General features: G+C 37.8%; 1 protein-coding gene across 3 annotated transcripts in view; it reads left to right on the top strand.

The window, feature by feature from the left end:
- Nucleotides 1–24,630, top strand: part of trc (Serine/threonine-protein kinase tricornered) — a 111,336-nt gene that overhangs the window by 5,479 nt on the left and 81,227 nt on the right. Inside the window, exon 1 of one of the 3 annotated variants that reach the window (XM_046611771.2) lies at nucleotides 16,142–19,765. The exons of 1 other annotated variant lie outside the window; for it this stretch is intronic. In XM_046611771.2, coding sequence (XP_046467727.1) covers nucleotides 19,387–19,765 — 379 coding nt within the window. In that variant the 5' untranslated portion in view covers nucleotides 16,142–19,386. Of the gene's footprint in view, nucleotides 1–16,141; nucleotides 19,766–24,630 lie in introns of those variants that run through there. One more of the 3 variants, XM_046611772.2, reaches the window with a different exon arrangement.

Raw genomic sequence — 24,630 nt, forward strand, 5'->3', positions numbered from 1 at the left:
GTGTACAATGTACGCGGTGTCTGTTGTTCCTTAAACATTCTTAAATCCTGTAATTATCCTGGGGAAGAAAAATTGCTGATCAAGTCCTGGAAAATTTTTGGAATATTTTTATACATCAACTGGAAAAGTTGACGTAATACAATTTTTTTTAAAAACTGCGACATTTTATTTGTAATACGTGGACTTGATTCCGTTGAATTTTAGCAGACCACGGACCATGCAGTCGTTAGAAATTCACTCTGTATGTAAACTGCGATATAAATTTTGTTGATTCAACACCTAGCTAACTTTTCTTTTTAAAGTTTTTCGAAACGATGATCATTGCGCAAAGATGAAACTATACATTATGTTTTGTTTGAAAGTCGAGAAATACCAGCTGTTGCCGATGCGTGAATGTCGCATATAACATTTTTATTTTTCAAGATAATAATACGAAAGATGAAATTGAATTTTGACTTTTCCTTGACTTCTAAATAAAATTCTAAATTGTTATTGTAATTGTAATGTATATTTCGTAAAATCTTTAAATATCTTGACAAATAATTACTTTTCTCACCACCTCCAAAAAAATTTTTTTTTCAAACCAAAAATTCTTTCTTCTTGTTTGTGGCTTAGAAAATAATACCATTGCAATTACTATACCGATTTACCATCGTCGCTTTGTACACCTCGTTCCGTGTTGTACGGGATTACCACTGATTTTTATCGTGGGAAACTGGTTTCGTTTCGTTCCTCTTAAAGCCGAAGATCAGACTCTGACTGCCCAGGTTCAACGAAGATGAACTCTCGTAGATACATAGCTAGACGGAAAATAAGAAGAAGATTTAACAGCCTGAAATTCGACGAATTTTTCGCCATCTTCTCGTGTATCTCCATCTATTATTTCTTCCATTCGTTTTGATCCGAAAGCCTGCACCGTTGTTCGGATTTTTTTTTATCGAATCTCGAAACTTTATTCTAATACCTGTAAAACAGGAAAGAAAGGGGGCTCCTATATTTTTAGTTTTTTTTTTTTTTTTTCTTCTGTTTTTGCTTAATTTTTTTGCCAACTCATTTAATGCGTGATGCACTTTTGCACAATGCGAATGCTTCTTTTATCGCAAAAAAGTCAAGCATTCTATTTTCCGATTCAAAAAGGGACCGATATTTTTATAAATAAGCAGAGGTACGATTAGTCACGAAATCAGTGGCCGCATTTTTCTCTCGAGTGTTCTCTGTATTCTTTGTGTTGTTGTTGTTGTTACTATTATTATTATTGTTATTATTATTATTATGTTAATCACAAGTTTGTCAAGAGGAATTTTTAGTGTGCAAGGGGTTGATTGCGTGCTTCTTGTACACAGATCGAATATCTTGTATTATATATTAGGTATACGTATATGTACGTACGTGTATACACTATACAGGCTTAAGCTAGTTTTCTGATGGGCCGCTAATGCTCTCAAGTATAATGGGTAGATATGCTACGAAGAAATGTGATTTTAGATAACCTCGAAAGGTATAATATGAATGCGTTACGTTTGACGATAGTTTTCAGATAAATTCTCTTCTTCGCTCACTTTCTTTACGCACAGTATACAGCGTGCAACAATATCGTGCGAGGACAACCGTATTATAATTATAAAAAAAGAAAAAAAAAACTTTGAAATTACATTACGTTCTTTTTGTTTTTTTTTTTTTTGTTTTTGTCCGCATCGCGCGACTTTCTTCTTCCTCTGGTATAATAATCTTCATCGATTTTTACATCCATACATACGAGAATTGTTCCTACGTACATATAGATGTATAATACATCAGTATAGGTATGTACTTTGCACTTTTTCAACTGACTGAACTACATATGCGTTCGGGTTTGAAATTAGTTACATATATAAATTGTCGTTCTTTTTATTTTCATTGTACTTGAAGTCGCTCGCGCATGTCTTGATCCTTTTTTCCAATTACACAAGAAAGCGCTGTTCCGTATCAGATAAATTGATTTATGTGTCTATTTATTTATTTATCTTTTCTCACTCTCACTCACTCTACTTTCTTTCTTCATTAATTGGGTAAGTCTCTATTGACGAAGACACGTTTCACAATTAGTGTTAATTAAATACCTGTAAAAAATCTCGAAAGTTGAAAATAAATTGAAAAATCGTACATACACGCACGAGACGAGTGATCTGGCAACCGGTGTTTCAGAAATGTTTTCTAAACGAAAAACGGCGATAAAAGTTCTTACGGGTAATATTCTAGACAGGTTCAATGACAGAGTCCGTGTCGCGTATTTGAGATACGAAACCGTTCGACTTTTAAATAGAGCGTAAAGAGAGGAAGAAGATTGAACTTGTAAAGTAAGTAGTAAGGTATATATGTACCTTATACCTACCGCAATAAGGTTCGTTGAAACTTTGAAAGACAGGATATATAACGTCGAGATCGGCGGCTGGTCGGGTATTATAACTTTCAGAAGCCGGGTTAAATCCGTATCTCTTTCTCATCGTCACGCCGCATTTTCGACTTCCTGACCCGGCACTATCTTCCGCCTTTACGCGGCAGATCGTCGTGCTCGACGGATGTTAAAAAAGAAATAAAGAAAGAAAGAACAAGAAATTAAAAAAGAAAACTCATCTCGCGGAAAGGTCTTCCAACTGTATCCACGATTTGCATATCGATTTAGATCTGGGTCAAAACGTTCGCTTATTATAATATGACCGCTCATTTGTACATCCTGGTATTATATACGAGGCTTACACCTTCGATATTCTCAACTCTGTATGATATCACACTCGTTGGCCCGTCATTCGTGTGTCTCCGCGTTAACGTTTGCACTCTCTGAATTTTTTTGCATGTGTGCCCGGTGCAGGAGAGAAAGGTGTATAGAAACGAAAAAAATAGAAGAGAAGAAAAACGAGGAAAGACGACATCGCGGTTACATATTGTTTGTGTGTGTGTGTGTGTGTGTGTGTGTATTAAAAATAATAAAAAACGACGATAATAACCTGCTCTGCAATTTTGATAGTTTCTTTCGTTATACTTTTGTAACGAATCGAATGTTTCCTTTTGCTTGAATAAATGATTGCCGGTCGTGCGATGGAGATCAAAGAAAAAAAATAAGAATGAGGAAAAAAGTTCTATACTTACGCCAAGTCAGGGCTGCCGGAATACGGCGTTGATTGCCAAATAGCGCTAAAATAAAGGAGACGCAGTGCGTTTATATATTATATACGTGTCGGTAAAAATCCTAGCGGGTCAATGAAAATTATACAAATTGTTCTCAATTTTATTTTTAACGTCAGTGTAAAATTTGAAAACAATTGTCTTAACCATATCGGAGTTATTTTACTTCTAATTTTTGCTGATCTTACATTGATTCTCGTATTTGAGTCATTTTTTTTCAATTATTTCTTTTTTCTTTTCCTTTTTGACTATCGAAACAAGGCGTATGCAAAGATGAGACGGTTCATCGTGCACCGTTGATGAGAAAAAAAAAAAAAATATCTTGCATGATGTATAAGTAAGGTGGGTTTAACACGTAGATGTCATATTGGCAGAGCCATTGATGTGCGAACATCAAACTACGAGTTATAGAATAATAACGTGTTCTTCACGGCTGATTAATTATATCTCGCTAAATTATAAACAAACTTATTATTTTCCCATCGATGATATTTCATAAATGTGGAGAGTAAAAAGTTCGTGTGTTGATTGTTGCATGACTCATGTTTGTGACATGCATTTTGAGTTATATCAAGTGGGAGGTGGTAGATTTTGAAATGAGGTTGAACTACCGTTATTTCCGTAAACACAAAAAAAAAAAAATAATAAAAATACCGGTACTCAGTAGTTTCAAATGAAATTCATTTTATTATACTTGTATTATAGGTATAATAATAAGGTAAAACTTTTATATTTTTATTTCCCGATAAATCAAGCTCGCTCCGCAGTAAAAGTAGCGAGCGAACGATATCGAATATTGGTTCTGTGCTGCGGATAACCGAGTTTTCAACCACCCTGAGAATCCCGAGAGTTCAGTCATCGGTTTATAGGGTAAATAAATTTCACCGCTCAGCCGGAGCCGCGATAGCGGTTTATTAGATAAAATCATTAACCAATCAGACCGCATCTTGCCAATATTTTCTCCAAAGTGTTTTCACACAGCTAGCGCAGCTGGCTATATACACGTACAAATATAACGTATTATACGGGCACCGCTGAGACTTTCAGTGATTTTTTAAAAATTTTACATTACTTGCACGGATGGTGCATTATACGGTTTATAAATCAGAATCATAGAGAAGAGATACCGCGGAATATTAAAAACGGGAAAGAATCGATTACCCAGCATAAACAATTATCAATATCTACCTATATTCCGAACTATACATTTATAGCTGATTCGCACAGTGTCCCGCCGTTTTTAGTGTACATTACGCACGTCCATACATATTATACCTACACGTACCACATAAGTTAGGAATGGAAGTAGACGACGCTTTTGGGCGATTTTAAAAGGCTGGCAGCAGCAGATTCTTTTCCCTGTCGCGCGTGTCCTATGCGCAAATAATTAATTTTAACGACGCCGTTGGTTATTTTTTTTCGGTACCTACCCGTATCGTATATTCTCTTTCTATTCATTTTTTACGATATATTTTTTATTTATTTTTTTATTATTTTTACTCTTTTATTTCGTCGAGTGTACATAAGACGTAAAATACAGCTATACACGTATACATCCACTGCAGCCGTCCTTGTTACACGTGAAGCATGCGTCGTTATTTTACACACACACACATTATACATACATATGGAATGTACAAGCTATGTACTCGCCGTCAAATTCAAAACACTATGATGTGTGTATAATACGCGCAGCTTGAAACTGTCGGGCTGGCGAGCCGTGCGTATTTGATGCAATCGACGAACGCCAATCAAATGTTTGACGAATTTTTATACATTACAGTAATAGGTATAGGTGCTCGTGCAGGCCCTCGAAAATGAAGCGTGACCCGGATGTAAACGGTGTTGATAGCCTTGGAATATCGTCGTGCGGATAACGAACGTGATTTATCGCTTTGAAAATATACTGTTTAATTATAATATGAATGAATCGTGCGTTGTGGGCATGCGTAAATCTTAAACGAAATTAGGCTATCGTTTTTAAGATACGCGTAACGTAACCGTGTAACGTTTCAGAGTTTAGATTTTTAAACACCGCCGGTTTCTCATCGGCGATTATTCATTTTCTGTGTAACAGCGCGCTTAGAAACTCAGTGTAAACACTTTCCATCGTTATTTTCGTCTATTTATAAACCTTTTCAAAATTTTCCTTTGTTAGATGACCATTGTAATCAATTTTGCAGCAAATAATTACTATTGTTAATATTTGAACGGTGAGAGCAAAAGCAAATATTTCAAGCTTCGCAAGTTTTACTTTATACCGTAGCGTTGTAGAGAATTTTGAAATATGTACGTGCTCGGGTCTCTCGTCAAAGTTTTGCAGAGAAATTTATATATCTTATACTCGCTCAGTGAAACTCTTCGAGTAATGTTGGGGAAATTTTTGTAACGTATAGCCTTACAATGTCGAGGAATTTTCTTTTTAAGGCAAAGTATGTAAGATACATATATTCTAGTAACAAATACTGTCGCAGTTGAGCTATCTGTACGGAATTCGTTATCTGTATAAATATAATAATAATAATAATGATCCCAAAGAGTAAAATTGTCAGTAAAATTCTTGGGAACGAGTTTTCACAGCTTGAAGACATCAAAATTATACCCCAATGAATTTCATCGCTGAATCGATGATTCACCCAAAGCAATATTATGCGTGCGTGTGTGTGTAATATCACAAACGTCCTTCCCAAAATGTACGTCAAATTCGATTTTGCAATCGTAACCACCAATTATTTATAAAGTAAAGGGTGTTTAAAGTATCTTCTTTTGAAATTAGTATGCTATTATACATGTTAGACACGTGTTAATGGCACATCTATGAGAGATATAATAACTTTTACGGTAAAAGACGAACGTATATTAAAAAACGATACTCTTTCTATACTTTATAACAGAGAAATCGCGTAACTCGGGTTGCATACAGTGCATATATACATACATATATTTGTGCTTACTCGTGTGGTTTAGATAGTTTATACATATTATACACCTATGTTTGTCCTACACACATAAGTGTATTAGAGGATAAGTATCGAGTATATAAATATATGCGGTAGATCAGGATAACGGCTTCGAAAACATCTCAGACATCCCCTTTATCATTTACGCGATACCTACCAAGAAATTTACTTATCTTGTTATTGCAGTAGAGCAATTCCTGCACTCCTACGGGATTTAAACAGCTCCAAAATCGAGTCTGTTTCACGCGACTGCGGAAAATTCCTTGGGGTTTTACATCACCGGATTGATATTGTTTATCAAATTTATTCAAGCACAATGTCTTTTGCTGCATTTTCATAATCACACTCGATACCAAACGATGATCTTTTCTTTTCTTGTACAAACCCATGAATTATATCAAGATCTATAACGCGGAAAGTCGTTTGACAAAATTGAAATCTCTCTAGCAAGAAGACGTCAATTAGTGAACCAAAGCTCTAAGCTCAAAGCTCATGCACCACGTTACGCGGCATTGGCGCCATGAACGATGGTGTTGAGGCGGTTCGATGATCCTGCCGCGATGCCGAGTACGTGAAATTCGTACCGCACCATTATGGTCTGTGCATCCATTGCGTGGCTAATGCTAATTGAGTCTATAAGCGGCATCAGAAGGAGTAGATGACACGATGTCTCGGCAATGTTAATTGCCGACCGTCCAGCTCGTCCCGACGTTGCATTTACTTTGTGTTAATCCGATAGAAATCCATCCATCCAACCATCCATCCATCCGTCCATCAAACCACTTTGCGTTTCTTCGTTAACTGTACAGCTACTCATTCGCTCGAATTTGTCTTCAATTTTTTTTGCACTGCAGTTTTAATCTCTTCCGTTTCTCTAATCTATCCATCGCGTGACTTTATCCTTCTTATTGGAGTTAGGAACTAGTCCAACCGTGCCAGTCGTTCCTATAACACAAAGTAAAACCGTGTTGATCGATTACTGCACATGCGGCGGTAGGTTAAGACGAGACGAACGCGAAACTCGCCTACCTGGGGAACATAAAATTAGCGAAGACATTTTTATCGCGTGAAATTCTACCAACGGATATTACGTCGGGTCGAATGCTTGCGTACATACACATACGTATACAAAATTTTTTGAAACGACGCGCGGAGAGAGCACTTGTCAACCCTGTTACAATTATGAAACTAAATTTTTTCTCACTCTTCTCATCTCTCGCCAATCGTACGGGGGGAGGGGGTTAAAAAACATAAGTTTAACGTCTCACGTTTTTACCGACTATCCATCCACCCACGATCATCTCCGTTTCACGCCTCTCGTGATCAACTCGAGGACTCGACTTAGGCCTCGAGTAACGCACGTGTGCGAAAACCAGCCCGAAGACAACTTTCGTTAAACGAAGATAAAAACTCGACTTTCCATTTTTTTTTCCTCTCATTATCTCTACCACTCTCTGAGTTATTCTGTCCTGAAAGGCGAACGGACCAGCCTTCACTTTGATCACACTGACCTCTGCTAGGCTGGGTTAAGTTGAGCCTTATAGACTCGCGGTTTGAGGTCACCGTTCACAACCGCGGGATCTTTTGTTGATCGTATGCATTCTGTACGGAACCGTGACTTTCTCTGTAACCAGTTTCAATCCCTCGGAATATACCAGCGCGATTTTTACTTGCACGCGTCACGTTTTGTTTTTCTACGACTTGTGCGTTGGTATCACGTTCGTTGCTTCTCCATTCTGACAAGCGGAACAGTGCAACGGGTCTTTGCGATAATTTCGCCATGATTACAACGGTCTATTTCTCGCACCGTCTCCACGTTACAATTATGACCGTGAGACTTTTTCGATTATGTAAAAATTGCTAAGAACTCGAATTTCAATTTACATTGTACGTACGCAACTCGCTTCGAAGGAACGTAAGGATTAATTGGCCATTCGGATAATGCGTTCGAGATTAAAGAAGTCAATTTTCATCGCGTATAAAGAAGTTATACCACGTGTAAGATAATTTTACGCTACTTTAATGAAAGCTTGAAATAATTTCTGGTCCCTGTAAAAACTGTAAATAACCTGTCGTTGGTTAGTCTTCCTAAGGACCGAATCTTGACGTACCTATAATACGACGTCGTTGAGTGATAAGGATGTGGAAAGAAACTGCGCAAGTTCGGGCACGATGCAGTGCATCGTTCATTTACGAGGTCGAAGTTAATGGTAACGTTACTTTAAGGGGTTATACCAAGTCGCAGGAGGCCGAAAAAAGCAATTTCACAAGGATTTTTCATCAAGAGACATTTCAGTTTGTTAGTATAAAAACTTACATACAGATTAGGGTAACATTGAACATCGTTCCGATGTTTGTTATCTGTAAAAATAATGATTTTTAAAGGCGTTTTGCGGTGAGCGAGATATCTCTGGACTGGATCGTCTGAAATGAAAAAAGGACAGAAAAGATTTAGTTAATACAAGGTATTATCCGGTGTTTAATCGACGGAATAAGCAAAATATTAATTTTCAACAAAACGACGGCTTCTCGAAAACAATAAAAATTTTCGCCTCAATTTGTTTGTAAAATGGAAAATATTTATTGACGAGAAAAAACTTTCGATCAGTTTGCGACTAAAATTCAGCTAGTACATCATAACAAAGGAATGTTTCTTTATTACGTTTTTTTTATTATTATTGATACATATTTTTAAAATCCAACTCAGTGAAAGCAGTTCTAAAATCTTTCAACGATTTATTCCAGGCTGTTTCGTTGCGTTAACGTTACCAACTTCAGCCTTGTGCTCTTTTTCTCTTTTTCTCTTTTTACTCGTTTCAATCAAACCTCGAGGCATTGTTACAAGTAAGTCTGCAGTACGGAGGGTGTCTTGTTATAAGTATGAAATACAGAAAAGTACTGCAGTATTTCAGCTACGTGTGAGACGGATTGCGACTTGACGCCGTGCCAGGTTCGCCCCCCTTTTTCTAACAACGGGGACATAATACGTCGGTACTGCGAACACCTCGTCCTAGAATTAGGCCGTAATATATCAAACCTTGTATGCCTATATGTACACTGCAGGGGTTATTTCTAGGTCAAGTTTGAACCCAACCCTCGGCGTCGTTTCAATCAATTCCAGAATCGGTGCAGGATGTACAACCTATAAAGCACGTATCCCGTGCGTCATTATCGATCCTTTGAACGTGTCCGTACACATATATTTGTTAGTCCTAGAATTGTTTTGTTATTGGTAGATATTTTTTTTTTTTTTATTTCTTTCCTTACTTTGTTTCGCGCACATAACAACAATTCGTGTGTTATCATCGTACGTTATTATTTTACACCGTCGACGCTGGGTTCAATTCAAATATTAATTATTTCTGTGGACGTACATCGATATAATTTGTAGCGTAATAATGGCCCTAATTTAGTGACGCGAATGCATGAATTTAATATTTGTGTGTGTGTGTGCGTGTGTGTATATATGTGTATATATATATATATATACACCTATATTTATATAAATATACCTATAAATATAGCAGTGCGGCTTAGTTTTTAGGTCAAGAAGTCAACCGCTGTAATATGAGCGATGAAAAGAAGCGGGCACACATTTATATTAAAGCTTTGGCCGGTCGTGGTATTGAATATATATATATCGTATGTAAGTATAGTATGTATATTCCTGCAGAATCACGCGAACCGCCAATTATGTATATATGTATATGTCACGGTGCTAATTCAGGTGCAGGTGGTATTTAACCCTTTGAGTCACACATTATTGTGCTGAGTCAACCTTTATAACGAGATAGTATTCTGTGCTTTTTGGGCTCGCTAATTACGAATTCGAAATTAGATTTTAAAAAATTCGAGATAACGGATCCAGTATGACGGACGAAAAGTTGAATTTAATCAAATTTGTTAAAAAAAAAAAGAACACTATTCAGGGGTTTTTGGGGTCGCTGATTGGATTCGCCACACTGAATTTTCAAAATCTGATTTCAAATTCGTAATTGGTGACCCCAAAAACTCGTGGACACAGTTTTTTCTCCGGATTCTATCGAATTTGAACTTTTCGTCCGCCGTACTGGATCCGTCGTCTTGAATTTTTTAAATCCGATTTCAGGCTCGTAATCAACGACCCCAAAAACTTATGATTTATGTAAAACGTGTATACGTGTAGAGTAGGTAACTTTCTCGGAAATGCATTATTCCTTCAATTTTCAGAATTATTGTCAATCAATTTGTTTCTGACAATGATAATTTACATTATATCGCAATAATTGCTCTATAGTATTAAAAACCCATTAATATACTATCAGAAATAGCAAAAAACAACAAAGAAATATGTTAAAAAGTTCTCTAAATATACAAAAAATGAATATGAAATGAAGAAAATCAGGTTTGGGGAAGTGAAGATGATCACATGGCTTTGCCGCTGCACACATGCGCATAGCAATGCGTACATGTGTGCATGTATCATGTTTACCGAGGCGACATCCTGTCACCTGCATCGGCTTTTGAGTTCCCAAGTGCGCAATTCACTCGGCTTCTCTTTCCGTACAACAAGTCTGCATCTTCACTTTGGTGGTCGCAACGCTTCTTTACCCCTTTTTCGGAAACTTCGCATTCAACGTGTTTCCGTAACACGTCTGTGATGCTCGAAACTTTTGTACACTTCGCACACTTATAATCGTATTATCTTGTACTCTGCACATGTTGCATGAAAATATTCAACCCCCAAGACTCCGGACAAATAGATCACAGCTTTGTCCTCCACTTCAATCCAATCATCAAGTTCAACGTTTCTACTTCCATTTTTCTCTTCCGTTTACAACTTACAATTATCAGTCTCGGTACTTGTACTTCGAGAGGGATTTAGACTGGAACGATCTCGGGATTTGCTATTGTATAATCCTCATGATGTATGTAACAGCGCATATTATTCACGCTGCACGATAGTTGCGATTAAGACAGCGGCTTTGCTGGTAGCGGATGCGGTTTAGGTACATAGTCTCTGTATCATATTCACCGCCGTATCTATCTTAAGTAGCTCGCAATCGGCTCAAAAACCGGACGTCAACTTTACACACACCATCGGACAGTTGTTACTACGACAACAGGTGTTGTCATGCGCTCCATGCGATACACGGTATGCTGTACATTGTCAGTTATATGCACGCACACACGTTACGGAGAATTGTAAATATCTTATATTTTTCCTTACGTTATCAACGTCTCTCCCTGTGTTATATATTATATGTATATCACGATGTACGCGTTATAATATGTATGTACATCGCAAACGCGATAATTTTACACCACGGTAAGGTACGTACGAGATGATAAAGGTGTACGTCCGTAGCTTCGTTGGTGAAACGTAAGTATACAAAACATCCGTTTTTTGTATGCTGAACGATAATGCGGGCTACTCCCGGAAATTGTTTATCCTCGGGGATAATTCAACTTATTTTAGGTACAAGCGCGATAAATACGCCCGCGTTTATGCAATTCTGTGGTAAATTGTCGACGAAAAGTGACGTACGTCGATCGGTATCGATGTAATCTCAAATTGCCTAAACGCTGGCGGACTTATCTTGGGACTAACAAATTTTATGTACAACATTTTTACAAAATTTGCGTCGTTGTTACAGACACGAACCCCAACGATAATATATTATGTATGTAGAGTGATGACGGTGACGATCATTAATTGGTTCCCAGTGGCTCGCTGTTCTTTTGGAATCAAAACTTGAAACAAGTTTTCTTTCTATGAAAATTTTCACGCGTCTACGATCAACGTGTCGTTTGTTTCTCCACGAGTCACTTGCTTCGCTACTAATAACTATAGTCATTGGCACATAAAATTTGCTCAGAAAGGAAACTCGTTCCTGTTTTGATTCCAATAAAAATAGCGAGCCACTGAGAACCATTAATAAACATCACGAAGTGATAATCATGGTAATGACTTGAACTTTCGGCTAACTTGTTTTCGATAAAAAGTAAAATTCGAGTTCGATACGTGATCGAGGTTGGGAGTAATTTTCACATAACTCGCGTAGAATCGAACTCGCATTTTGTTTCGGACCGAAAACAAGTTGGCCGAAAGGTTACGTCATTATCATGAATATTACGTATCTACGTACATACGTGCCGATAATACTGGACGAATTTGTCTACATTAAATTTTTCATCGTTGAATATGTCTAACTAATTCTATAATGTCCTCTGAGACGTTTTCGCACAATGTATCGCATACATGATATGCCTGACGTATTATAACTTATCCTGAATCGCGAATCTCGCACACGCGTGTCGTTGCATGCACGCGTGTAATAATTGACGACTGCGTTTCACACGTGTCGAGAGAGTTTCCAGGAGAGGAATGAAACGTGCCTGCAGTTTGATGCCCTCCGCTTCTCGTCGCTGTCGGCATGTCGTCGTACATATCAATGATTAACTTATTGTCCGTGATTCGTATAATATTATACGGTTATCAGCTTGTGCCGCTTCTGCGGTCGGTACGAGGTCTGGGTGTGCAATTATACACGTTATGTTCACCGATGCTTCTGCGACAGTAGAAAAAATTTGCTGCAGCGGTGCATCGCGGAATATCTTTTCAAAGGCGATTTTCACACTATCGATTTTTTGCGTCGTACGTATTCGATATATATAATGTACATGCGCGTATCGAGATGTTCATTATTTCTTTGCGAAACCAGTTGCGCAAATTATCTGCGTATTCGTTCGAGTCTGCGGCAAAAATCCGTTTTTTTTTTCCACGCTATTACGTACAGGATTTCTTACGCACTGTGCATCGATAATCTGCATATTGACTTATACATAAATAGGATTTGCAAAACTCTGCTTTGTTAACAATTTATTCACCATTCAAAGTTTGTATATTTGATTGTTTGATAATATAAACGTGGAATTGTACGAGGAAAATTATACAGCAAATAGTTTCCGTACAATTTGTCAGTTTAAAATAACGATGATAGCTTTGATGGACCATGTTCGTAAATAATAATTAAATCATAGTAAAGAAAAGTTATCGGGACGGTTTGACACGGTACGAAATTAAATAGTCGAAACGCTTTTGTACGATATAAAAAAGGATAAATCGAACGGCTACTGCTGTAATTCCCGTGACACAGAATACAGGTACATAAAATTAGACCACCGATAGATCTGTGCGAAAGTTGTTGGAACGAGTCCGCGTTACAGATTGAAATACCTTTATAGCTTAATGCGATTCAATTAACGAGACGGAGTCCGGTTTTGTTGCCGGCAACCTTGATTGTCGCGAACAACGGGAGATAAACAAAATTCAAAATAAGAATATATCCGAAAGGTGCGATGTATATTATACTATTGTGCGAAGCTGGGAAGGATCTCCAGTTTCCCGACGTTCATTATTGTGCGGTATGACAAATATCAAAGGTGTGTGTTACTTTGGCAAGTTTGAAATTGAGGAGCGTTCCGAGATTTTTTTTGCATGAATTTCGTACGGTTTATGTTACACGTGAAACTGAATATACAGACATGTATATATATATATATATACACAACGTACGCGAATTTATTTAGCGCTTTTATTTTAATTCCGCGAATCGAAATGCTGTTGCATGTTTTTTGGCAATGACAATATATATTTATACACATATATTAGGGTGTTTTTTGTTTGGAACTTCTTTTTTTTTTTCTTCTTACGTATCCTTCGAAAAATTAGCTTTTAGCCTGATACGAAGCTTCGCGAAACCGAAACTCTGTAGCAAAATTTCAAAACGTAACTCATCCGGTTTGTATTTTTCAAACACTCTAACCGAAATATCTCGAAAATTATTATATTATTCCAAATATAGCTTTTCAACTTGTATAGTTTTCCAAGATATTTCGGTTAGATTACTTGAAAAATTCAAAACCGTATGAGTTACTCTCTAGAATTTTGCTACCGAGTTCCGGTTTCACGTGGCTTCGTTTGCGGCTAAAAACAAACTTTTCTAAGGGTACGTAAGGAGGGGAAAAAAAAGAAGATAATTAAAAAAGAACCACCCTAACATATGCGTATGCTTTTTCTTATGCGCATAATTGAAGCAGTGAAGACGGTGTCAAATGTATCTATCTACGCAGGTATTTACGCTTATAACGTGGCTGGATGGGATTGAAAAAACCTTGGAGTTACTTAGGCACCATGTACTAAATTGGTTGTAAAAACCGTAAACAAGTTGGGTGTCGGCATACCTACTTCATCGTGTAGTGTTGTTTCGGGCAGGCGAGTTCCACGGCTCGACGAGTGTTTATACCGTGTCTAGATGTGTGTATATATATAGTATAGTACGGATATAACTATGTATGTACCGTACACGTGTGGTATGGAGAAAAGCATGTACGGATGTACGTATACCTATGCATACGTATGCAGGTATTATACAGAAGGTGGCGGTCCGCTATCAAACATCCCTGTTAAAGGCAAGTCTACCAGTTATTGAGACGCTTAGACCCAATTATTTAACCTTTTATTTTGCAAAATTATAAATCGACGGCAGGAGTTGAGAATTTCACGATTACTAAATCCAATTGCTAGAGGGCTTAGACGCTACAAGAATTTTTTATTTTTTTGTTTTTTTTTTGGTATTTTTATAAGGAACGGACGCGAATTAATCTCAGGAAATGAGTTCAATAATTTCTTGATCAACGATAATCCTGATGCGTGGGTAAGAATTTTTATTCAACGTAGGTAGAGAGTGATTAGTTTCATTTCAGCCATTTTTGTTTTGCGATTAGAAGGTTGTCGAAGAATTTTATCACGGGTTGCATTGAATATACATGTAAAAAACAACTCAACCGCAGGTGAAAACATTTCGGTAATATCACCTACGCGTACATATATCCATTGCATGCGTAAGGAACAAAAAAAGAAAATTGCCACGTTATTGCGAGTTTTTGAAAACTATCGCACGAAATGTCCCGCGGTTATTAAAAATTTTAATCCCTTTTCTTCAATTTTATTTTTGTTTTTTGTTCTCATTTGTTTATTTACTCACCACCGGCGATTTTATTTATTTTTAAGTATCGTGTAGAGTGTACAAAAAAAATCATCTTTCACGGAGTTTTAGAATTTTCTGACTGGGGGTTGAATTTTTACCGCTCCCAAAAATACAAAAATTCAATTTTAGATTAAATAACCCTGATCGATTGGATTGTAACTTTTTTTCAATGTATCCATTGTCGGAAAACAATAATTTCGAGACCAAGATGGAAGTGGGTAAGCTTTTGGTTTAGAAGTTGAAGGCGTAAAGAGTAATCGAAAAGTGAGAACAAAACGATGAAAATATATATTTGTATTTTTTAAATTCATTTTATTAATACAATTTTTCTAAATTTTTAGTCGCTTCGCCTGTAGCTTCCGAACCAAAAGCCCGCCCACTCCCATCCGCCGTTCTAAAAGTTTTCGCATCTTAAAAAAGGATTCATAGCCAATCGACTGGGGTTAACCACTCGAATATTGGATTTTCGTATTTTTGCTAGCGGTAAAAATCAATTCCGCGATCCAAAAAATCTAAAACTCGGTAAAAGATGATTTTCTTTTTCGTACCCCGTACATAAAAAATCGCCGAAGGTTAGGTTCGGACGTGGGTCGGTTTGGGGCGGAATGCCTCATACACGCACACGCGCATCGTCACACGCCCGTATGCGAAGAGAGGAGGGGCATCGATAGCTCTAACCCTTAAAGGTAAATACAACGAGGTCTACATGGAAAAATGTGTTCGTAAGAGTCAGAACGCCGTGCGTCCATCGCGTGGTGGTAGAAGTGAGAGAGGCTGGCACATCGACGGAGCGGTTTCTCTCCCCCTCTCCCTCTCTCTCTCTCTCGCTCCCGCGCGCGGTGCCCGAGGAAAGACATTTTACCGTCGCGTCGTCGCGCCGCACACACATCCCTGAATACATGCACGGATACCTGTAGCAGCGGCTGCGGCAGCGGCAGCGGCAGCGGCAGAAGCTCGGCTTTCGAGTGCCTAGCGAGAGTCTATCGCAGGCCGAGGTAGCGAGCGGTCGGCATTATCGTCTCGCGGGCAGCTCTCTTACGTACGGTTGCGCAAGAAATTACAATTTTTAACAATCGCGATGGGTTAAATCGCGCGTTGTAATTTTAAACGTCGAAGCCTCACCTTTGACACCAGCCACGCTACGACGTGGACGCGAAGAACTTTGCTTACCTTTTTTCCTCACGTTTTTCTTACTGTCGTACGTGAAGTTTTTCTCCCTCCCTATCCTCCTCCTCCTCCTCCTTATCCTCCCCCCACCCTTTCCAACCATCACTCAAATCCACCCCCGACGCAAACTTTCCGCGCTCGTCGTGGCGAAATTGTGCACGCGAATAGTCAAATTTATTACGATATTGTTTACGGTGTGTGATTGATATATCGTGAGAATTATTACTGCTTTAGATGTATCAGAGAACACTCGTCGTACCCGGTTGTACTAAATATTTGTCTTATTTTTATAATACAATTTTCATCGCTGCAAAGTTGTGCGGTTGTTTATAGCAGTTTTGTTTTAGTTGTAATCGTAATATTGTGCGGATATATATTGTGAAGTTTTACTATTCCGTTTGTACGTAGTCGCGTACGTATACGTGTACCACACACTTTTTCCTATATCATTCTTCTTTTTTGCCGCGTATTCAAGTTCCAATCTTTGAGCGACGTGAATTGCGATATTGTCGAGTGAAAGTAACCTTCGATACCTTTAATATTGTGCGGGAGTTTTCGCGTCGACGGAAATATACAGGATTTGGCATCGGGAAGCTTCCGGTAATTTAGATCGAAGAACCAAAGTACAGTTATGTGCTGCACGTTGTGAACGAAGAAACCCGGCGATTGTGACTCAAGGATCGTGAAGGATTTCGCAAACGGAGTAACATTGCGGACGAATAGGTTGAGTCAGTTTCGCTCCGACACGCGTTCGAGACTTTGAGGAGAGACTGAAAGACAAGTTTTTAATTCCTGTTGTAAAAGTGTTGTGTTGAATTTTCGTCTCGGAATGCGTAAGAAGTATAGAACAAAAAAAATCGTAAAAAATGGACAAGAACTAGATCAAAATTCGATTCCGAGGAATGAAAAGCGGAGAGGGAAAATCATATCGTGTTCCGTGAGATAGGGAGGATATTAAAAAGGGAGAAAACCAGCTGTTTGTTTTATCGCACAATGAAAATCGAGGATCGGGATATCGTCCAGGAAATGAAAATCTGCCAGCAGCAGTCGACCTTTTCTTGATTCAACGGAGGATTTTATAATGTGAAAACAAAAAAAAAAAAAATAATAATTGCCAACATTGCGGCAAGAATCGGCGTATAATTATACAATTTCGAAATTGTATAAATCTTATATCCTGGAGCAAACGGGAAATAAACGAAGGAAGGGCAGAGAACGAGGAACGAGCAAATACTGGAAAAATTATACCTCCAGCGGTAATAATATAATTGTACTTAAACCTAGCGAATCGATCGTTGAAAGAAATCTGTCGTTTATAACTCGGTTCGATTAATATGAAGATTTTATCGATTTCATTTTCTTTAATAATTACGATGCTTGAATAGCGAGTAAAAGCCGTGCGAACGAAGATGATTATACCTGTATCGCAATACGAGAATGTGATATATATATATATATATATAGATTAACGAGACAAATTTAAACCATACTATACGTTTATAAATATACGCACGAAGACGAAAGAACAAGAAAGAAAAACGAAACTGCGAAACAAGTACCTTAAAACTACCAAAATTAAATATATATAAATATATATATATATATTTTATTGTATATGTAAACGAATAGAAGGATATAATACGGAAATATAATATCTGCAACATTTGTTTACACATGTATACACACCTATGTGTGTGTAATAATAACATACATGCGTATGCAAGACTCTGTGTCGACTTTGAAAATTAGTCAAGTGTGTAAACTTAATTTAAACGAGAGTTAAAAATTTACAGACTTATAGATCAAGCGGTGCGAAGAAACTGAAGAAAAAAAAACAACAAGCAAACAAGAATAACGAAAATCCACGTTTGAGATTCGAAGCCCGGCGCCGACTGAATAAGTTGCGTCGTCCAACAGCAACAAGTTATTCGTACGTACATTCATCGACTCTTTGCCGTGGCTTGCGTGTGTATAAATATACGTATAAGAGATAATTAGCGACATCGTGCATTGTACGTATATCGAAGGCGCAAAACACCGCACGTGACTTGTCACAGTTCCGCTGTAGGTACAGCCTTCGTGATCGTGGCACGGCCTATTTTTTAATCCGGATATATATGTGTAAATAATTGAATATATTACACGAAGGAAAGAAAAAAAAAGCAAGAAAGAAAGGAAGGAAGAAATTGCGTCAGATTGTGGTTTCGTGTTATTATTGTATACAATTGTGCGAATCTATGATGACGATGATACATTTTGTTGTTGTTGTTGATTCGGAGTTGCGAGATGGATGGATAGATAGATAAGCGGCTCGAAAGTCGTACGATACGTATAATTGATACGTTATATGTGTGATATTACATCGAGACCGAGGGGAGAGTGAGAGAGAAGCTGTTAATTGAAATTCTTAAACGACTACAAGCCAGCTCTAGTATACGTTGCCTAGATGATGTTTTTATAGTTGGTAGTTGAACGCGCGTCGCAGAGTTTTACAAGCCTTTACTCACGAAACGTCGCTTCTCCCGCGATGACTGTTTGAGATACAGTGACTTGTCGTATAAAACTTGCGAGTTTTATTAATAATTATTATACATTACAATCGTGCAGAGCTGCTGCTGCGAACGTGAGTTTTTCAAGAGTGAGAAACAAAAGTAAATATATAAACACGCACATTTATGGTGTCTACGATACGCGCTGTATAATAATAATAATTGATTGAGAAGACGCGCTGGACGCGTTCGGCAGTGTAAATAATAGTTTATTCAATTGCATTACGTAATCTATTATACAACCGAAGTCGAACTCTTCGATTCTATTCATCGTATAGGTAAAGTAAGCAATAAACGTGTGTGTAGAAGAGTCGTTGGTGGAGAAAAAAGAAACGTAAAGAACGGACAAAACCAGTGATAAACAACTTAAATTGTAATAAAAGTGTCGTACGTTTCGTAAAGGAGTGAAAAGATAAACTAAAACGTAGATAAATATTTATCGTACGATCGACGTCGGCAAGTGTTTCTTACGTACGGTAACCGTTGATCTCAAGGCTCGGGAAAAGGTAATTTTGAATGACCTTTCTACTCTGCGGTTTCGTCTTCAACTCTTCATCTTCTTCGTCCTCTTCGTCGTCTTTGCGGGCGAGGAAAGATAGGAAAAAAAATCAAATGCCAGTCGCGTCGGAAGACGACTGGGTTTTGCACCCTCCTAAGATCAGCAGCTCCATCACGACGGTCAAGGGTGGAACCATACAGAGCACAACCACCGCCTGGATGTCGCCTTACGCCGCCTGCAGGAACAACGATTCGCACAACGACAACGACAAACCTACGGGCAACAACAACAACGGCGTTATGATTCTTGAGGGATGCAGACCGCCGGCAGCAACAACCGCGAGACGATTTCTCAAGTGGTTCAGTCGACTCGGACAGCCGCCCAACGGTAAATCAGGTACAAATCGCCTTACGCCTGGAAATTTACAAAGTATCGACTTGACCGATTCGTTTCAAATAAATTAATAAATAGGTAAATATCTGCTTGGAAAGTCGCGCGTTATTGTGCCGAGACAACTTTTACAGCAAGACAGTATTCTGCGATTGAGAATCCGAAGTCGAGTTTCAAAAATTAAAGGTGACGGATACAATACGGTGGGCAATATTTTGAAATTTGATCGAATGCGGTCGAAATGCTAATTTATCATTTATCTAAAACATGTATATGCGTAGCGAGGTAACTTTCTCGGAAATTAATTATTCCTTCGATTCTTACGATTTTTTTCAATCAGTTCGTTTCTAACAATAATAATTTACATTTTATCGGAATAATTACTCTCGAGTATTGAAAATCTATTGGTATACTGTGAGAAATAGCAAAAAACGGCTTAACTCTCGCGAAGAGCCTGTGAAGTTTACCATTTTAAAATACACACGTCTTTACTACAGTTTTTAGTGTATATATTTCGTCGCAGGACTAATTTTTTGCGAAAAAGTCTCTTGCTCGGAGAAATCGGTGAGAATTATGTTACCGAAAGTTGAGTAAAAATGTTTATATTCTAAACGGGAAACTCTGCTTTTGAGGAGATTTTTGTTTATTTATTGTCAAGTCTCGGAGAAATTTTGAAAAAGTTCAAAATAACGACGTGAACCTAAAAATGCACAAGGGATGTTTTTTTCGCGAAGCGAGAACATTTGACGGTATATATTTTCACTGTAATTCCTTACTTCCTTCCTCGTCCTCCTCCTCACCTTGTCTTATAAGTTGCGTAAGAGTTGATCCGTTTTGTTTATACAATATCCGGTTAACTTTATTTTTCATTTCGCTCTGCATTTTTCCTCTCCTTCTCCCTCAGATCTTGTAGAAACAAACTTTAACATACCTTAGATTTACAAAGCTGAAGTTAGTCACGTTAATGTATCGAAACGTTGAAAAGAAAAAAAAATCACCATTTCGCATTTTTAGATTACCCGAATAAGTTGAATTCAGACTATCTGAGTTTGTTGCTGCTGTATTTACAGTTTACTAAAATTCAAGTAATCCTAAAGCTAACAAAATGACGAATTTTTCCACTTTTCACCCTGATTTAGATTTTTCGTTGGCAATCGTTCTTTTGACAATTTTACTTGACCAAGTTGCCTGATATCTTCTCGCGCCGCGTGCAGACATCGCAACTTTAAATAATCATCGTTACGTTCTCAATATTTGCAAATCTGATTAATTCTTTGATCGATGAGACTTTGAAGAATCTGCAGTGAAGTTTATTACACACCCGCATACGACTCGTTGTCGGCTTTCGTTTCTGTCTTCTTTTCCGTTTCGTTCAAAGTACTATTTTTTATTTTCCATGCACAGCAATTATTACTGCGCGTCCCCAACAATTCATACATACTCAATATCTAAACTCTACACAACTTTACATCGTATATCTATCTAGGTACCGTATAAATAGGCGCGGAGCTCTCTCGTAAATATACACACGCACATAAAAAAAAAATTAAAATTAAAAAATTAAAAAATTAACGGGTGTGCGCAGTAATTACCGAAGAAAGTATACAACGAGTGAACGATAGCCGGTGTATTAATATAACCAAGGTCGATCGACCGACCGAACGAAGCGACGCATCATTCGTTAGTTTGTTCTTCGGTGGGGCCGAAGATTATTCATCGTGAAAATACGCTTCGCGAATCGTACGTACCTACGTTGCTGCTTCTGCGGGAATCACGTGAGTCTTGACGTGTGGTCAGGTGTTACAACGTCCCTCGCGACAACGATATTGTTGTTAATATTATTACTACAAGTACATGCAACATTTTTTATTTATTTTTTTCTATTTATTTTCTTTTGTGCTTTTGTTTATATTTTATATCTCGCAATAACTTCTGGGTACGTATTTGGTATTTTATACCCGATTTATTCTATTACAACTGTACGTTATAAATATATTCATTGATTTAATCTACGATTAAAGCTGTATAGTTATTGTTTATTTTTTATTTATTTATTTATTTAATTTTCTTACGCGAAATTTATTATCGTAAGTGTGCACGTTGTTGATATTTGAAAAGAACGAATAACAAAGAAAGAGAAAAAGTAGGACGTGAATTTACTTTCCGTGTAATAATATCGTTGTGAGAAAATTAATTCACTATCGTAAAGGATAATGTTTGAGAATCGGTTTGGTCAAATCTGGAGACGATATCAAATTCTTCTACACATATATCTGACTCTCTGTCAATCAAACTTACTATACATGTATAACATGAGATAGCTTATCCCCGTGATGTTGAAGTAGCAACTCAGATAGCCGGGTTCTTTACAAATGCCGAATGGTTATTTTATTCTTTCAGTGAATTGTTTTTTTTTTTTTTTTTCTAAATTTGTTCTCCTTCATTCGATCGAACCGTTTAACGTAATTCTCACACGGAGACACGTTTCCGGGTAAAGTTTTCTTTTTTGTCTTGTTCCTTAATGTGCTGTCTATAAATTTTTAATAAATTTCTATCTCAATAGTTTGTATATCCAATTACGCACAATAAGAAAAATTATTTTCAGGAAATTCCTTCTTTTTTTTTTTGTTTCTTCGCGGTAATATATAACGAAAGAGAAAAAACTCTTTACCGCATCGTTTGGTTCCTTCGTCGACCGTTTAATCGTGCATTATTATCGATAAACGCGATATTTTTTGCGAGGTTGAAGTTAGTAACGTTTATCGCAACGAAATATCTCGGGTTGGGGGGGGGGGGGAGGGGGGACATGACTATATTCTTAATTTTACAACGATATTTAAAGAACCAAGATTGCAAAAAATATGAATACGTTCTGTATCGTTGTACGGGTTACTACCGAATTACATGCAATTACAATGTCGCGAAATAACGATTTTTCCTCAGCACGAATCGTTTATTAGGATAATAACGTCATCAATTTCCAATATTATAATATACTTCCTGTCGGCCGCTTAAGAGACGTTCAAACGGCTGACGAGGAAGAAAAGAACAAACGGCGGAGAAACAAGGAGGAAAGAGAAGACTGAGAAACCGTAAGAGTGGACCACCCACTCGCCTGACAACGAGAGAGTCTCGGCCAAGTGTTTTCCAACGTTTCGCCGTTTCTTCTCCCTCACTCTCGGCTACGATACGAAACCGGGAACGAACCTTTTCCGGAAAAGGGCTCTTCTCGTCGTATCGCGGAAACCCGAACCCGTCGCTCCTGCGGGATCAGCTGTTCGTTGTTCCAGCGTTCTCGGAAACGCTTACCTGGCGCCTTCTTTTATCGCAGACCCTCGGCTTCCCTCTTCTTTACACTTCGCCTCCCGGTCCCGGTCCTTTAAACTTTCCCCTCCCCCCTCTCCCTTACCCCGTCCCTCTTTTTCTCGCATGCCTCGACGGTATTGCGACGTTTCCGAAAACCGGGAAACTTTTTCCGTATCTACGGAAAATTTTGTCGAGAAGAAGCTGGAACGCTCGTGATTTACGAGGCTGATGTTTGTAAGGTTAGCGTGAGGAAATTTCGGGGAAAAAAGTAAAAAATTATTATTACGCTATTTTAGAATGAATTTCAAGGAGTTGGATTTTTTTAAATAAGAGGATGTCTTGTTATCTTGATTTACTAAATTTTTGATATTCGTAGTGGAGCGAAGCAACGATTATTCCTAAATATGAATCGTTACAGTTGTTTGCTGTTGACTTCATTCTCGTGAACGGTTTCGTGATCATCGGTGAGTTTTCGTGGCGGTTACTTTGAATAGAATTATCGATAAAGAATTGAAAGTATACAGATACTCCGGTATGCGAGTGAATGGCGATGATGGATGAATTCACGAGGTTGAATTTAGCAAGGTTGACGTATCGAAACGTTGTAAAAAAAATTACCAACTTCCACTTTTAGAATACCTGAAGAAGTTGAATTTACAAAATCTGAGTTTTTTTTTTTGTTTACGCTGTATCAACGGTTTTTGCTAAATTTCAGATAATCTTACCTAAAGTTTGGTAAATAACGACTTTTTTTTCGAAATATGCATCGTTAGAATAACGGTGCAAACTTTGAAAGTATCCGAACGTGAGACGTCGACGATCCGAGGACTGCGAACTACTTTCGAACCGCGTTTGAGAAGTAAGGAAAATTGCTTGTAATCTGGCACGTTACATGGGCGTATTTAACATTTGTGTGCTCGCACCAAGACTCCGTTATCTTGTTGCACGTGGTGCACCAGCCAGGATTGTAGTATCTGCCGTATATCGTTACACTACCACGACCAGTTTCTTATCTCTTAGCATCCTCCGCTCGACCCACAATAATGCCTGGTATAGGTGTAGAAGTTATCTAGAAGCTGCAGAGATTACCGCAGGAAGCTCTCTTCCATTTCTCGACTCTTTTTACGTTTTACAATTCTCGCTCTTCTTCTCTCTCTCTCTCTCTTTTAGTTCTGTTCTGTTAAGTACTATAACAAACTATTCTGTTCTCTCTTTCTCTTTTTCTCTTAGTTCTTAAGCCCGGACTATTCGTTTTTTATTTAAAACAATTAAAAAAGTATTTCGCGATTTTCCACGATGGCACCCCCTAAAAAGTTTGCTTTTGGTTGAAAGAAAGGTTCCGGCAAAAGACGAGCATTATAGGTTACTTGGAAGATCACGCTCAGTTGATTTTTCACTTTCGTACATTTTTTTTTTTAATTTGTACAGAATCGTGAATCAAAGTTTCTGTTTTACTGCTTACATCAATCATATTATCAATTTTCATCGCTAAGAAGACCCAAACTTGTTGTATCAAGGCTCCAGTTAATGTTTGAGAATTGTATCTGACGATCTTTTCATTATTA

This window comes from Neodiprion pinetum, chromosome 2, assembly GCF_021155775.2.
Source record: "Neodiprion pinetum isolate iyNeoPine1 chromosome 2, iyNeoPine1.2, whole genome shotgun sequence".
NCBI classification, from domain to species: domain Eukaryota; kingdom Metazoa; phylum Arthropoda; class Insecta; order Hymenoptera; family Diprionidae; genus Neodiprion; species Neodiprion pinetum.